The sequence below is a fragment of the Struthio camelus genome, chromosome 3 (genome assembly GCF_040807025.1).
Source record: "Struthio camelus isolate bStrCam1 chromosome 3, bStrCam1.hap1, whole genome shotgun sequence".
In the NCBI taxonomy this organism is placed as follows: domain Eukaryota; kingdom Metazoa; phylum Chordata; class Aves; order Struthioniformes; family Struthionidae; genus Struthio; species Struthio camelus.
The window spans coordinates 43,627,974-43,642,832 of NC_090944.1; the positions used below are offsets into that span (position 1 = coordinate 43,627,974).

The following is a 14,859-nucleotide window of genomic DNA, read 5'->3' on the forward strand; positions in this document are numbered from 1 at the left end:
ATAAAGCTCAGAGGTCATTTTTATTGAGAGTCTCATTTCTCATACTTCTCTCATGCTATTTTTCAACTAGTTTCTTAAAAATGTATCCATGAATGAGTTGTCTTATTCTGCCCACTTTTACAGGTGCTTCCTGAGCTGCGTATAGTATAACTTTTACTTGGTTTTGGTATTCTTTCTGTGAAACTCAAACCTGTTTAAAAAAAAAAAAAAAAAAGGAAATGAGATAGTTAGATGTGCTTTTAAATATATGCATTCTAAACATGTTCCTCCCATCCTGACTTCACGAAATAACAGAATTCGTGTTACAATTTATATAGCTAAAATACACGTTTATATTTGCCTGGTATTCCTACGGTTTTGTCATGCATTTCGTAACCTTTGGTGTTTTGACTCAGTTTTTAAAACAGCTAGCAAAGATAAATGCTAAACTGGGATATAAGCTGATAATAAATAGGCCCAGTGCAGAGTAAAGGCTTATAAGCCAAGAGGGAAAAAAAACAAAGGATAAATTCTCAGCTGCTAAAAGGCCTCTTTTTCTAGTGAATAAAAATAATCCTTATTTTGAGGTTGCGTCTAGCTTCCACCCTCAGAACACATACTTTCACAATATGTTCACTTTCTTATTTCTGTTACCAGTTACCTATAGTTTCAGTTATAGCCCTTATAAACCATAAGGTCAGAGTTGTCCAAGCAAAACTGAATTTTTATTGTATTTATTGAGATTTTATTGTAATGAGGCAGATCATAACTAACTTGTTGAAATATTTTTGTAGATGAGAGTATGCCCCATCTACATGCTACATGTATTTTAGATGTCTTTCTCTGTCTATTATCAACATAATTTCTGATTATCTAATAAACATGAGTGAAATCATCTGCCTCTCACTGCAAGGGGTAATAGTGAAACATTATGCTTTCTTTTTACAGGTAGGGTAATTAATCTCACGTGGCAAGATTCTTTTCTACCTGGGTCCAGAGCTCAGGTTTTTGTGTCCTAATTCGCAAGAATGGGAAAGACTCTTTTTAAGTTTGGGGCCTAATCTCAGGTATGTTAGAGTGAGGAGTTCTGAAACATAACATCTGTATTTTTGTTCTGTAGGGTGCCCTTGAAAGTGGAACAAGCAAACAATGCTCGTGATGCCTTGGCTAAGACGGTGTATAGTCATCTCTTTGACCATGTAGTAAACAGGGTAAACCAGTGTTTTCCATTTGAGACTTCTTCTTTCTTCATTGGAGTTTTAGATATAGCTGGTTTTGGTAAGTATACTTCTAAAAAAAATTTTTTTTTCTACTTGGCTATTGTTGCTATCAAAGATTCAGTGATAAATTGTAACACAGAATGTGGCAGGGTTTTTCTTTTTGGTGGCGGTGTGTGGGATGGGATATATGTACTGAAGGGGATATCCAGAGAGCAGACAGTGCCTCGTTTTCCTGAGAGATGAGAATGCAGAGGAGGTCTGGAGCTTCTGCTGCTGACCTAATGATAACAAGTGTTAGTATGAAACTAGACACCTTTATAAAGGTTTCTGATTCCTGCACTGTCTGCATAGACACTACTTTTTCATCTGTGATCGTTCCTATACGGTTTTGAAGTGCTAGAAACTTGCTGCTCGTTTTAACTGTAGCAGCTGTTACTCCTTACTCTGAGGAATGTGTTTCTCCGTGTTGTGTAGGTATAAAGCAGGGCTAAAGTGCTTATGCCTGCTTTTTTGCATAGAATCTTACTGAGGCCACCTACTACAATTAGGAAAGTTGTTGAATGTGCACAGTTTTTTTTCATTCAGCCCTGAGAAGATCACATACTGATTGGCAAGCAAACGAAGTCTTTGAATTAAGATACAGAAACATCCCCCAGGAAACAGTGAGAGAGCTGGACTGTAGGTTCCTGATTGCTTCCTGAAAGTGGTGGGCATTGATGGTTCTCATAAAGCTTGTGGACTCTTAGGCTCATGAAGAGTAAGAGTAGGGCATGTGTTCTGGTGTGCTGAAACCCTGCTAAGATAGGTAGTCCAAGAGCAGTAAAAAGGGAACCTTTGTTTTTTGGATCCTTAGGGCTATGATGTCAAGTGCCAGCCTATGGTAACATGGATGCGTGACTGTGGGTTGACACAGTATCATTTTTATGGTAGCATCTTGGTTAGGTTTACTGAGAGATTCAGCTGACTGTTACTGTGTTAGAGATATGATCTGCCTCAACGTTTTTACCTCTGTCTCGCATGCAACTCGAAAATTTGTAAAAGCTTTTATTGAATGAAATGCATGGATCGGAACATCTTTAAATATGTACACTCTGAAGCTTTTCTCAGTTACTGTGTAAAATAAACTCTTGGAACACTGGTTTATCACAGAAGTTTTAACTTCTGTTTTTCAGAATATTTTGAACACAACAGTTTCGAACAGTTCTGTATTAACTACTGTAATGAAAAACTGCAGCAGTTTTTTAATGAAAGGATTCTGAAAGAGGTATGTTATTTTGTTTTTGTTTTTGTTTTTTTAAAGTAAAATAGCATTTTCTGTAAGATTGCTCTTTCTGCTCAGGTTAAATGTTTTACTCAACAAATTTTGTCTCTTTGCTTTGTGAGATCAAGTTATGCTAGAAAAGAGTATGACTTTTTGGCAACCAACCCGCACAAACACACGCTCCCTCTCTTTCTCTCAATGTCTCTCTTTTTTCCTCTCGCCTTTTTTTTTGTTTTGTTTACCGTATTCAAACAAGTCCTACTCCAAATATGGTTCATTAACATCAGGCATCCAAAAACTGATAGGAACATCTACATGTGTGTTTTTATTGAGCGTATAATTAAGAAGGTGAAGCTGGAATATAATAAGCTGTGCCAGAGAATCTTAAGCTACCTATTTATTCATACTGTATATAACAGTAATGTCTTCATATTTATTAAAAAAAAAGAAAACCTTTTTGGTGGATGAAGAAATACATGGAGAGTCATGTTTTCCGTTTCACAATTATTATTCTTGTTTCTTCAGGAGCAAGAACTTTACCAAAAAGAAGGCCTGGGGGTTAATGAAGTGCACTATGTAGATAATCAGGACTGTATAGGTATGTACTTCTTGAAATGTCAAACTGCTTATTAGTGTCAGGGAGTGCAAAGCACAAAGCAGAGTAGGGAAAATATAGGTAGCGCTGGCAATTTTATGCTTCTAGTGACTGTTGCAGCCTTGTGAATTCTTCCTTAGGCCTTACTATTGTATGTATGTTTGTTTGAGGTTGTTTTTGCTTGCAGTTGCAAGATTGGGATCTTGTTATATCCCAAAGCAAAGTACTGAGTGTTAACAGCTTTGTGTGCGTGCAAATTCGTAACATTCCAGTTTCAGTTGGTAATGGAGCCATGTTTTCCTACAATGTGTAATAACTGGAGCCTGTGAATTTCTTTTGAATTTTCCAATAAAACTAATCAAAACATGCGAAATAGGATAAATAAAGTAATTTGTGTGCATGTGTGTTGTGAAATGATTAAAAGCAAAGGGTGTGAGGATGTCTCGGGGAAGAAATCTCGTGAATTGTAATCTCCCTCCCCCCCCCACACACACACACTTGGAAACAATCAGTAAAGGGGGGAGGGGGAAGAATGTGGACAAAAGGCTGTAGATGTTATTTTTGGTTTTAAGTTTGCACAGATTGGTATTTCAAAGGCTTAAGATGTTTTTCTAATCTCAGCTTGTGCTCTCCAAATTGTTGTATTGTGAACAGAAGCGATTGTGCTTTCATATTTACAGCAGTTTGCCCATAGTAGCTGGTGTAATCCTGAGTAGAGGATTCACAGTTAAGAGTTCAACATCTGTTGCAAAATACTGGGTTCTTTTGTGCTTCTGTAGCTCTGCTCAAGAAGTTTTTGCTTTGTCAGGTAGGACTGTGCAGTCACTTCTTCTGAGGTAACTAAAGGCAGTGCATTGCATGCCAAACAAATCAACTGGCTGTCTTGCGGAAAAGCAACAGCAGGGTGTCTGGAGGAGGGAACAAAATAAATTTGCAGTAAATATGTGACTTTTATGAATGCAAGCCATATATCATCTGGTAGTTTGATAACGGCTGTATGAACGTATTCCCAGAAATACTGCGATAGCTCAGATGCTATCATGTTCCCGTTACAAAAAAAAGAGAAGGAAAAAAGAAAACAAAAAATAAACTTTCCTTTTTTTCCCCTCATTTCATCTTTGTTTTGAAACATGTCTCAGAATCAAAAGCATTTTCCCTGATGCCCATTTGAAAAAAAATAGGTCTCTCTGACTTTTAGGGGGAAAACAGGTCATGATTCAATTTTTGCCCTCTCTTTCAGACTGTTGAAATTGTTGCCATAGAGTCATGCAGTAGCCGCAGAAGTGGTTTGGGCAGTTGACCTAAGATTACTGGTGGCAGAGATGCTCTGACCCCCGGCATGATCCCTTTTGGTATTCCAGCCAACATATGACACCACAGTACAGATTTTACACGTTTCTACATAGTATGACTTACTCTTAGATAAACTAATAAAAGGAAGTATAGTCCTTTTTGTGATTTTTAGATTCAACATCTGGCAAAACATGGACAAAAAGCTTTTTTTTAAAAAAAAAATCAGTACAAGCAATTATGCCGTGAAGACCTATGCCCATATCACAACAACATGTAGGCACCTTTTGGGAGTTAGATGACTAAATGGCCATGAAAGGACCCAGAGATTTAGTATTTGTGTTCCCTGTGTCAAAGTTGAAACTTCTGATAATGTGTATAGAAGAACTATTGATTTAATCAATAATTCCAATGTGTAAAATTAGTTTACAATTACTTTGTTTTTTTATGCTAAAAGCTTTACCTGGATATAATTACACAGACCCATATCAGTAGCATTTTAAACTTGTGATGTTCATAATCCGTTATGTGATATAAGCTTTTTTTCTTAATAAATAGATTTGATTGAAGCAAAATTAATAGGTGTGCTGGATATTTTGGATGAAGAAAATCGTCTTCCTCAACCAAGTGACCAGCATTTTACTTCAGTTGTGCACCAAAAACACAAAGACCATTTCAGACTCTCTGTAAGTTTACTTACGCTGTCTGTGTTGTTCTAATAAAAATGAGTTCTCGGGACATTTGATAGTAACACGTCAGTTTAATGAAAACCTTTTCTAAGATATTTCAAGCCACACTAGTTTCTACAGTTCATATTCTTTTGTCCAGGACAAGTTTAGACATTAGGTTTGTTGAAAAGTCCTCTAAAGGCTTGTTAAGTCTTGTAGACATTTCGATATCTTGGTGAAACTGATGTGATGTGTCTTCATCTGCACTTGATGTTTATTAGCATGTAATTGCATGAATAGAAAATAAAAACACGTTTTAATTAAGATAATTTTGCATCAGATGAGCTGTTTTATTGCTCCTTTCTGGTAGTGCTTGCTTTGGAGACTATCTAGCCAGCATGAAGCGTCTAGCTAGCACTTCGGAGATGAAAATGTGGAACACACCAGGAAAACTTTTTTTGTTGTTAGTTCTTTAACATACATCATTCTGTGGAAGACTTGATACAAACCATGGCTATTTATGTGCATGACTTTTGGTTGAATTGCAAAAATAAATACATGTTAATTCCCTACTGAAAAAATGCAAGCAAGGGGAGCTGAAGTAAAAGTTGTTGTCTGCTTTTACTGTTCATAAATTTCCACTTAATCTGCTCAAGTAGATTCCTGTGCAATGAAACCTTCTTCTCAGTGTATGTATGATCAGCTAGGTGGTTGCCTTTCAAAAGATACCATCCGAATCTCTATTTTAAGCTTCTATTCCCACTTCCTATGACGACATCATGCGTCAGCCTGTAGTCAGCTAGGGAATGAATGGAAAAGAAATTACTGATTAAGTAGGGGAGAGATTCAACCAACTGGTATCAGTAGTCTTGGCGAGCTTGATTTTGAGTTTGAGGCTCATTCACATTTGAGGTGCCTAAGAGTGTGAATGGGAATGAAAAAAGGTGTTTGAGTGGGTGGCTGTTTGTTTTGTTTTGTTTTAATATCTTTCTTTGAACTGAAATGGTGATGGTCATCAGAATTATATAGCAGGGAGAATTATTTTTAACACCTATTACTCATGGCAGAAACATGGTGTTGTCCTAGCAGTATATTCTCCTTGCTGTTCAATGTAATTCTTCTTTGTAATTCTACTTTTTAATTACAGATTCCAAGAAAGTCTAAATTGGCTGTTCACAGAAACATCAGGGATGATGAAGGCTTTATTATCCGGCATTTTGCGGGAGCAGTATGCTATGAGACGGTAATTTAACTTAAAAACAATGACAACAGAAAAATCAAGTCAGCTAATTTTATTATGCTTTATAGTACTCTTATTTTTTGAGTATAGAGACTACAAAATAAAGTATTTTTTTCATCAGAGAAATTCACAAGATGATTTGTGGTTTAGCTTTGAATCTAAATTTTGTGATTCATGAGAGAATTGACATTTTAGTTTCTTTTAACTTTTCAAATTACAGACTCTTCTGTTGAGGCATATTTTATGCAAGTGCTTGTTAACGGTATTAGTATTAAATATATTGATTTCATGGTCTACTGCAAAATCTTAAGCTAACAGAAGTTTGCATCTTGGGGAGAGGAGTGCACCATACGATATAAATTTGTTGGGCATAACAGTAACTTTTCAGAAGCATGCTGTACACAGACTTTATGTTAAAAAAATCACTTCTTTTTTCAGTATTTTCCGTTGTTACTCACGATAGAGTTATTCATATTAGGATATGAAATATCTGAAATTGTGACTCTCACATACATTCTAGATTCTTGTACTTTTATATGACTGTTCATCATACAAAAACATTCAAACGTCTTAAACCAGTAACTAAAACAATTTTTTTAATTTATGCATTAACTATGCATACCTGAAAATAGTTTAAGGGAAAAAAAAAAGGTCCGTAATGCTTTGCTGTGCTCATCTCTAACTGCAGTGCGTAAAAGGCAAGCTATTTCCAGGGATGATTTTTGTCATTTGAAAATGAGGGCTTTCACAGTACCTTCTTATCTTCTTCAAAATACTCTTAAGAATGAGAATGATTACTATGGTGTTTTGAAGTGGGTACACTATGTACATCATTTTACAGATAAGAAAATTGAGGCTTGTGTGTTGCCGAAATGATTTTTCTGAGGCGACACAATGAGTCAGTATCAAAATAACAAACACAATTAGAAGACTTACAATTAGAGGAAGCATTAGAAGAATTGTTCCAAATGCTCTGTTTTAAACTGTGTACCTCATCATGATACGTTCGTTAATAATGCTTTAGAGTGTCTTCACAAACAGAAGAGTGAGATGTGCGCACACAAGCTCTGCTCTCAGAGCTTATCAGATATGAGGCAGCTTTGGTCCAGAACCTATACTAATAACGCTTGAGGTAATTTTACCCTGCCCCTCAGTGGTACTTGCTTAGCTTAATCTAAACAATTTCTGGGCCAAAACTGCCTTAAACCTTACCAGTTCTTTCTTTTTCCTTCTCTCGCGCTGCATTTGTTGTCGTGACACTTCTCACGATCTGCTTTGTGGTAACGACACTCATGTGATTGCATTCATATTCCAGTCTTACGTTCTCACAGCTCAAATGGATTTCGGAGGCCCGTGTTTGTTCTTTTGTTCCCATCAGCACTGAAGCTTTTTATGGGATGTCTTAGCAAATTTGTGTTTTTCATGTTCAAATTAATGGCATAAATGTTCATAGATGTCTAAATCACTATTAAAGTTGCACCAAAAACTATTGAGAATTTCATTGTCTGAAATTGCATATAGGTTTCTCGATCTCTGAACTTCAGTTTAATGCCTTGCCGCTGACTTCTAAAAAGTTAGCTGATTTAAATTAAGCAGAGAGGTAAGGTTTGTAGGAAGAAGATAATGTCTTTTATTTTACTAGCTGTCCTTAAACAGTCATAATATAACAGTGCTACTAAAATAACCATTTATTGTTCGTTCATTTGCCAGAACTCTAGATGCAACAGTATCTATGCAGGCTAGTTCTTGTTTCACAGCAAATCTTAAATGATGTTACAAGGGACGAAGAATTAAGCTTCCCAGAACTCCCAAGTGATGAGGCGTTGAGAGCTGGAAGTGGATACGGGCAGTATAATCATTGGCAAAAGCACAACCGATTTCTTAAAAGGCGCTAGACCTCCCCTTGGGCCTCATGATTCCATCAACATCCTTCAAATTTAAGATCTTTTTTTCTCTGTTGTCATTAGTGCTTTGCGTATCGTGTTGAGAAGTCATTTGAAATAATGTACAAATATTTACTCCAAAATTCTAGATAATTTTGAATTAAGTGTATAATTTTGTTTTTCTTTCAGTTTTCTTTAAGACATGCCTACTCAGGCCGTGACACAAATGTGCGATTATTTCTTGGGTTGTCTTTTCAGACGCAGTTCGTGGAGAAAAATAACGATGCTTTGCACATGTCCCTTGAATCTCTTATATGCGAGTCTAAGGACAAGTTTGTTCGACAGCTATTTGAATCTAACACTAACAACAACAGGGATCCCAAGCAAAAAGCAGGGAAGCTTAGTTTCATCAGCGTGGGAAACAAATTCAAGGTAACACAATACAGCAAAAAATCTTTTTTTTTTTTTTTTTTTAAATATGCCACTCCTAAGTTATCTGAAATAAGTGGAACCTAAGGATGGGAGAACTAGTGGTTACTTGAAATTCATACAAAGAGAATTCTGTTAAATAGACATTTTTCCTATTAAAGTGTGAGCAATGAGTGTATTGAAGTTAAATGCTACCCCTTTCCGTCAAAAAGGCGTTTGAAAATAGTCCTTGTAGAGATTATGCAATAATTCAGAAGTCATAATTTTGCAAGGACATAGGGAAACCTTTATTCTGAAGGTCTGAACTCTTGATCTAGCTTCTGTGGCCTCTGAGGGATTCTAAACGTGAAAAAAGGTGTTCTTCCATCCCATCTTAATTGTGTGCCGTAGGAAACGCGTCCATTGGGCTACCGTTCGCCATTCTGAAAGTTTAACAGCTAACTAAGCACTGTTCTTCCTCTTTTAAAATATTGTTAAGATGGTAATTGCTTTCACAGAAGTATGCTCGTTGTACTGAACGGTTACTTTCTCAATACCTGAATCTGATGCTTCTCCTCATTTTCTCCTTTCTTCTGCTTGTTGTAAAGCTGACCTTCAAACCTTGTCTTCTCCAAATGTTTTCTGCAACCTTTTCTCATTCAGCAGTTTTATTTTAGCTGGACTATTCCAGCTCAGGATGGCTAGAAAAGAGAACTGTAGGGGAATTGTGAGAGGAAAAGCAGGCACAACCATGGGCTGCAGGTAAATTCTTCAATCTCATGGACTTACTATTGATAGAGCTGCTGCAATTTCAGCAAGAGTTCTTCTCAGCGCATCTGGGCCAGATCCAATGAAGGGTTTAGATGCCTTCATATCAGGTGCTGCAACATTTTTGGTATGCTACCTTAGTTAAGGCACCTAAAACCCCAAATCATGTTCCTAGACTCTCTTTGCAGTCCATTGGGAAAGCAGGACAATGCAAAAAACCACAGGCAGAGTGGGGTACCGCTAATAGCAACAGACTGTTTCTCCATTCCTGCTCCCTCTCAAGGCTGCATACCTGAATCAGGGCTGTGAGAGAGATTTCTTCTTTCAGAATCATATCTGGTGGCTTAGTGTTTAAAATGGTTCTCTGAAAATACAGAGGTTGGAAGAAAAGGAAGGGTATGGTACCAACACTTACTTGATATATAGCAGCTGTATTCTGCTTCAGTTCTGTAGTCTATTCAGTGTTTTATCTCCAGTATATTTCCCTTAGCAACAAGCTATTGGCTAATCTGTCAGAGGTGATCTCCCTCATTCCCTTCTGGAGTTGAGCTGTTATGCAGCAAAAAATAAAATTTTGATGGTGCCAGGAAGAGGGTAAGAGAGTTGTAATGTAGTGGTTCTGATTATTACTGGGAATTGGGCAACCTTTTCTCTGTTTTGCTCTCAGGATTATTTCCTCCTCCTCCTTATTATTCAGAATTGCTCTGTAGCCATTGGTTTAATATAAAATGCATGAGCAGAAGGCAGACTGAAAATAGAATTGCGTACAGATATCCTGTCTCCTGAACGAGACCTACAACTATGATACTCCGTTTTAAAGAGAAGCTGGGATTTTGTCCATTGTTTTTATAACTGCATTTTGAAAATGCAAGCAACTGCAGGAACTATGAGGTGACTTCCACTTTGTGCCATTTGGGTTCTCAATTCCTTTTGGATTTAGCACCCCACATCCAGTAGATTTGGACAGGTGAATGATCCTGTTGTCCAAGGGGGGTTGAAGTAAAAAGGGAGGTGTTTAAGTTAAGCAGCAACTTAATGGGGGACTTTTTGAATAACATTGTGGACTTTGGTGTTAACCTCTGCACCTAGAACATGACTAAAGTCCTTTTTGGATCTGGCCCACCAATCTATTAATTCTTTAAATGTTTTCAACTTTCATTGCATTTTGAATGTATGTGTTACTTCCAGTAATTCATTTAGTGTTACCTTTCCAGACGAAGCACATACTACTGATGAACACTAATAGCCTTGAAAATTTCACTTCAGAGGGCATCAGAATATATTGTTATCTGCGCAGAAGTTGCATCTCTTTAAGAAGAAGAATTCTTGTTATATTAGTATATAAGTCAGTCTTGAATTCCTCCAGTTACATCAGTTATTAGATGGTGTTGCAAATACTTCTCTTTGCAAAATCCTTGACAACATCCTTTCCTTATAACTAATTAAAATTAATTCACATAAACCAGTTGAGGAAGTGATGAACTAATTTATCACATCTACTCAAGAATTTTGGGGATAATTTTACTTTAGTATGGTAATGATGGATTAAACTGTGATAATTCAAAGAGCCACAGTAGTTTTAGCAATATACCTTAGTCGTATGATCATTTCATTATTGAAACTACTTAGTGACTGGCTTATTTCTTGTCAAATTGTGAGCATCCAGGGGATATAAGGAGGGATATTTTTGTTCTAGCCAGAACTATATTTTGATAACGGAAATCAGGCTGTCCCCTGCAAAATGAAGCATTACAAATTTAAGGAAACATGAAGATTATATTCAAAGTAGATATCAAAATATATGTCAGTGAGAACTGAGGAGGAGGTTATCAGTGTTTATCTTGCCTTGTGACGCTCCCTCCCTCTTTCTAACCGTATACATGAAAAGTAAAAAAAAAAAACAAAAAAAAAAAAAACAAAAAACATTTTTATCCACTGGAAGGAAGACTGGCAGCTCTAGGTGAAGCACATCTGCTGGTACAAATCTGGCTTCCATGATTCAAGGTGATTGAAAGATCTGGTCACAAAAAAAAAAAAATCAGAAGTCAGATCCTTTGTATGTGGTTCCAGTACAGAAAATGAGTATATTAGGATGTTTAGAATTCTGACTTGCATCGGTCTACATACTTGATTTTGTGAGTAAACTAGAAAGACTCTCACAACAGTAATCTATATGGTACAACAGACACATCTGTAAATTAAACTATAACTCTTGTTTCTGATATGATTCTGGAATATTTTAAGTCCCTCCCAATATACATTCAAGAGCAACTAACTCACATCTCCCCTCATATCCTTAAGCCTCTAGTGGTCTTATACCCTTTCCCCAAACAATCATAAGATTTTCTGTCATCACAATTTGTTTGAATCCAGCCTGAACAAATGTAGTTTACAGTTATGTATAATCTGTTGAATTTCTTGTCAAAGGAGAGTTTCAAATTAAAAACAAAAAAAGATAATACAGATGCATCCACTGAAGTGTTGTCTCAGACTTTCAAGCCACCAGTGCAACACATCTTCAACAACAACAAAAAATCAGAAGGTTGAAGTAATCTATAAAGGAAGCTGAGCATATCTGTTATCTGTGTTAATTATTTAACATACAAGTATGTATTTGTTATAGATTAAATTTAGGTTTTCAAAATTTCAGTGTTTTTTTTTTTTTTTTAATTATTGCTGGTCAGTCTCATTTCCTTTATAACTTTTTTACATGGACATTATTTCCTTTATTTTTCCAAATGAGTTTGCACTTTTTTTGGTAGCCAAATTTCAGCCATACACATGCTATTGCTGTTAAAATCAACACAAGCAGTTTCCTCAGGATCGTTCATGCACTCTTGCATGATTTTGTCCTTTAAAGATTTGTGAACATTCGATTTACCAGTTCTGTCTGATGTACTAACAATAAACATGCATGCGGTAATGCTATATCACTGTACTGTGCGTCTGATTTTGTAGTTATCGTAGTAAGATGTTCCATGGTAGCCTTTTGAAATGCCTGTTTTCTTTTGCAGACTCAGTTAAATTTGCTTCTGGAGAAGCTTCACAGTACTGTAAGTACAAATACAGATGCAGATTCATTGTTTTCTCTTTCCAGTGCTTCTCACATAAATTGTCATCAATTACCTCAACCAGTTTTGTTTGACGTAGATGTCTAGTGATTAAAAAATAACGTCAGAGTTTGCAGTTATATTACACTTTTTTGAAGTGTCTTGCTGTGCAGGTGATTAATATTGAGTTAATTTTGGGGGGGGGGGGGTGGAAAACTGAAAATTTTGTTGTCCAATAAAAGTTACACAGTCTAAGTAAGAAATATCGTATTCTGCTTAAATCTATCCAGGCTGCAATCTCCTTTTCGGTTAGTTTCACTTTCATCTTTTTACTGCTTATCGTTGATGACTAATCTGCAGAGGATTTAGAGTTGTATTTAAAAGTAAAATGGGCAATATGTTAATAACTTCTGTTTTCGTAAGGGGAATGTGGTCACTGTAACCAATGATTGGAAATGTATCATTAATGTAGAGCTGCCTTTGGCAGGCCCTTTCTGACTCCAAGGGGAGAAATTTGTACAGAGCACTCAAAAATATTCAAACCAGGGAGTAGGATTATGTTTTCTTAGTCCCAGTTTTGTTTTAGTATATAGGATACGATTTCACTAGCTGTCTGTTAACAGGAGAAACTGAGTAACTAGGTGGTAATTGCCGTAGAGAGGGAACATGAAATAATCAGAGAAAGCAGTAGTTGAAATTGTAAAGAAAGTATACATGATGAGAAGAGAAGAGCAGATTGCAGCAACATGGAGGAAAGGAAAGTGAAGCCATGAGGCAAAGGAAACTGAAAAAAATAAGGGGTAGAAGAAAGGTCAAGTTCAACTGGCGTGATTCCAGCGTCAGGAGGCTGGAAGGACATCATCCTCTATGATGTGAATTCTGGAGGACTGAGGCATTTAGCTGATACGGCTGTGAAGACAATGAGTGTAGGAGAAACTAGAGTGATACATCGTAATTAGATTATTTTAATTTTAAGAAGAGGAGTTGAGTGAAAACTCAAAAGTTGAGCTTCTGATTAATAGCTTGAGCATTGAGATCAGTTATGTCAAGACAATGTCAGCATGCAGACTGGCTATAACAAGAAAAATAATGTCAAATTTTCTCTTTTTAGAAATCTATTACTTTTTTCTTTACTTGGGTAATTCTTAAATGAATCACTATTATTTCAGGAAATTTAAAAAATGCTTAACTTGCTCTTTTGACAATAGGGGTCTAGCTTTATTCGCTGTATCAAACCCAATTTAAAGATGACAAGTCACCATTTTGAAGGGGGACAGATCCTGTCTCAGCTTCAATGTTCAGGTAGTGTATGCATCTGGTGTTTTCTCGTTTATTATTTTGGGCGTTGTAGATTGACTTGAGTTTGAAATATGTGAAATGGAAACAGTATGTTTCTTAATTTGAACTGTTGCATTATTTGTGTCTTTCGAACACTTAATTTCCATTCTCAGTAACTGAGGCTTCCATTGTAGTCAAAAGAAATCTAGTTAATGGAGCCTAGGAAGTGATTTATCTGAACAGCCAGAGGCCTCTTATTCGCAATCGAGTGTTGTTTTATTCTCTTTCAGCTGTTTCTCAGTTGATTTTAATGAGAGTGTAGACACGTGGTACACATGTAAGCAGCCATGTATTGATACTTAAAATTAGATTTCTTAATCTGGAGCTGAATTCCATGTCTCTGTTTTGCCCACAACATTGCTAGGGCAGCAACTCAGTCCAGCGCAGCAGAATTCCTTTGAACTACTATGGCAATTGAAATGTTAGAAACTCCCTGTGCGTTTAGAGATGGTCAGTATTAGCTGAGGTGTCTCATCATTGAAACAAATCTATTTTCTTCTATTTTGTAGATACTATAACAGAGTCAAAAAAGTCCTGTTTTACTTTTTGAAAATTACTTTATACCATTGTTAGTTTGATTTGGAACTGAGCTTCCAACAGTGGCACTTTAGCGTAGTCTTTCCTATTGTTTTATGCACTACAGTGGTAATGTGATGCTACATTTTCATTATTCTTGAAACGCTAGGTGCTTTCAAATTTTATAGCTTTATTTTAGAGGGCAAATATTAGCAGTGTTGTTTTTTTTACCCCACTGTGCAGCAGCCAGAATGGCTTGCTCAGTTGTTAGAATGCTTGCTGGTATTGTGTCATGTCGTTCTTCATAGGGTGCTTATTCAGCAAAGTACTTGGATATTTATTTTTCTCCTTCTTTATATTTTTCCCTTTAAGTATTTTTGTCCTTTTGGTAATTTGTACTTAATTTTTTCTCTTTTTGAAATCAAGAGACGTTCCCAGGTTCTGCAGCTGGTGTTTCGGCAAGCCACCATGGATTTATCATGTCGCGTTATAATCACAAATGCCTAACAACTTTTCAGCAATTAGGATTCCATTAACATTATTAGCAGTAGGTTTCTTCAGGTTAATAACGTTTGGCATGTCAAAGAGAGGAGAAAGAAAGAAATGAACTTTTTTTATTTTCTACCGTAAATAATTGTAATAT

At 36.3% G+C, this 14,859-nt stretch overlaps 1 protein-coding gene across 11 annotated transcripts in view; it reads left to right on the forward strand.

Annotated features, from left to right (window-relative positions):
* Positions 1–14,859, forward strand: part of MYO6 (myosin VI) — a 120,987-nt gene that overhangs the window by 75,165 nt on the left and 30,963 nt on the right. For all 11 annotated transcript variants that reach the window (XM_068937576.1, XM_068937577.1, XM_068937578.1 and 8 more), the window contains exons 13-20: positions 1,100–1,257; positions 2,372–2,463; positions 2,986–3,058; positions 4,904–5,031; positions 6,161–6,256; positions 8,395–8,568; positions 12,327–12,365; positions 13,571–13,664. In XM_068937576.1, the coding sequence (XP_068793677.1) occupies positions 1,100–1,257; positions 2,372–2,463; positions 2,986–3,058; positions 4,904–5,031; positions 6,161–6,256; positions 8,395–8,568; positions 12,327–12,365; positions 13,571–13,664 (854 nt within the window). The remainder of the gene's footprint in view (positions 1–1,099; positions 1,258–2,371; positions 2,464–2,985; positions 3,059–4,903; positions 5,032–6,160; positions 6,257–8,394; positions 8,569–12,326; positions 12,366–13,570; positions 13,665–14,859) is intronic.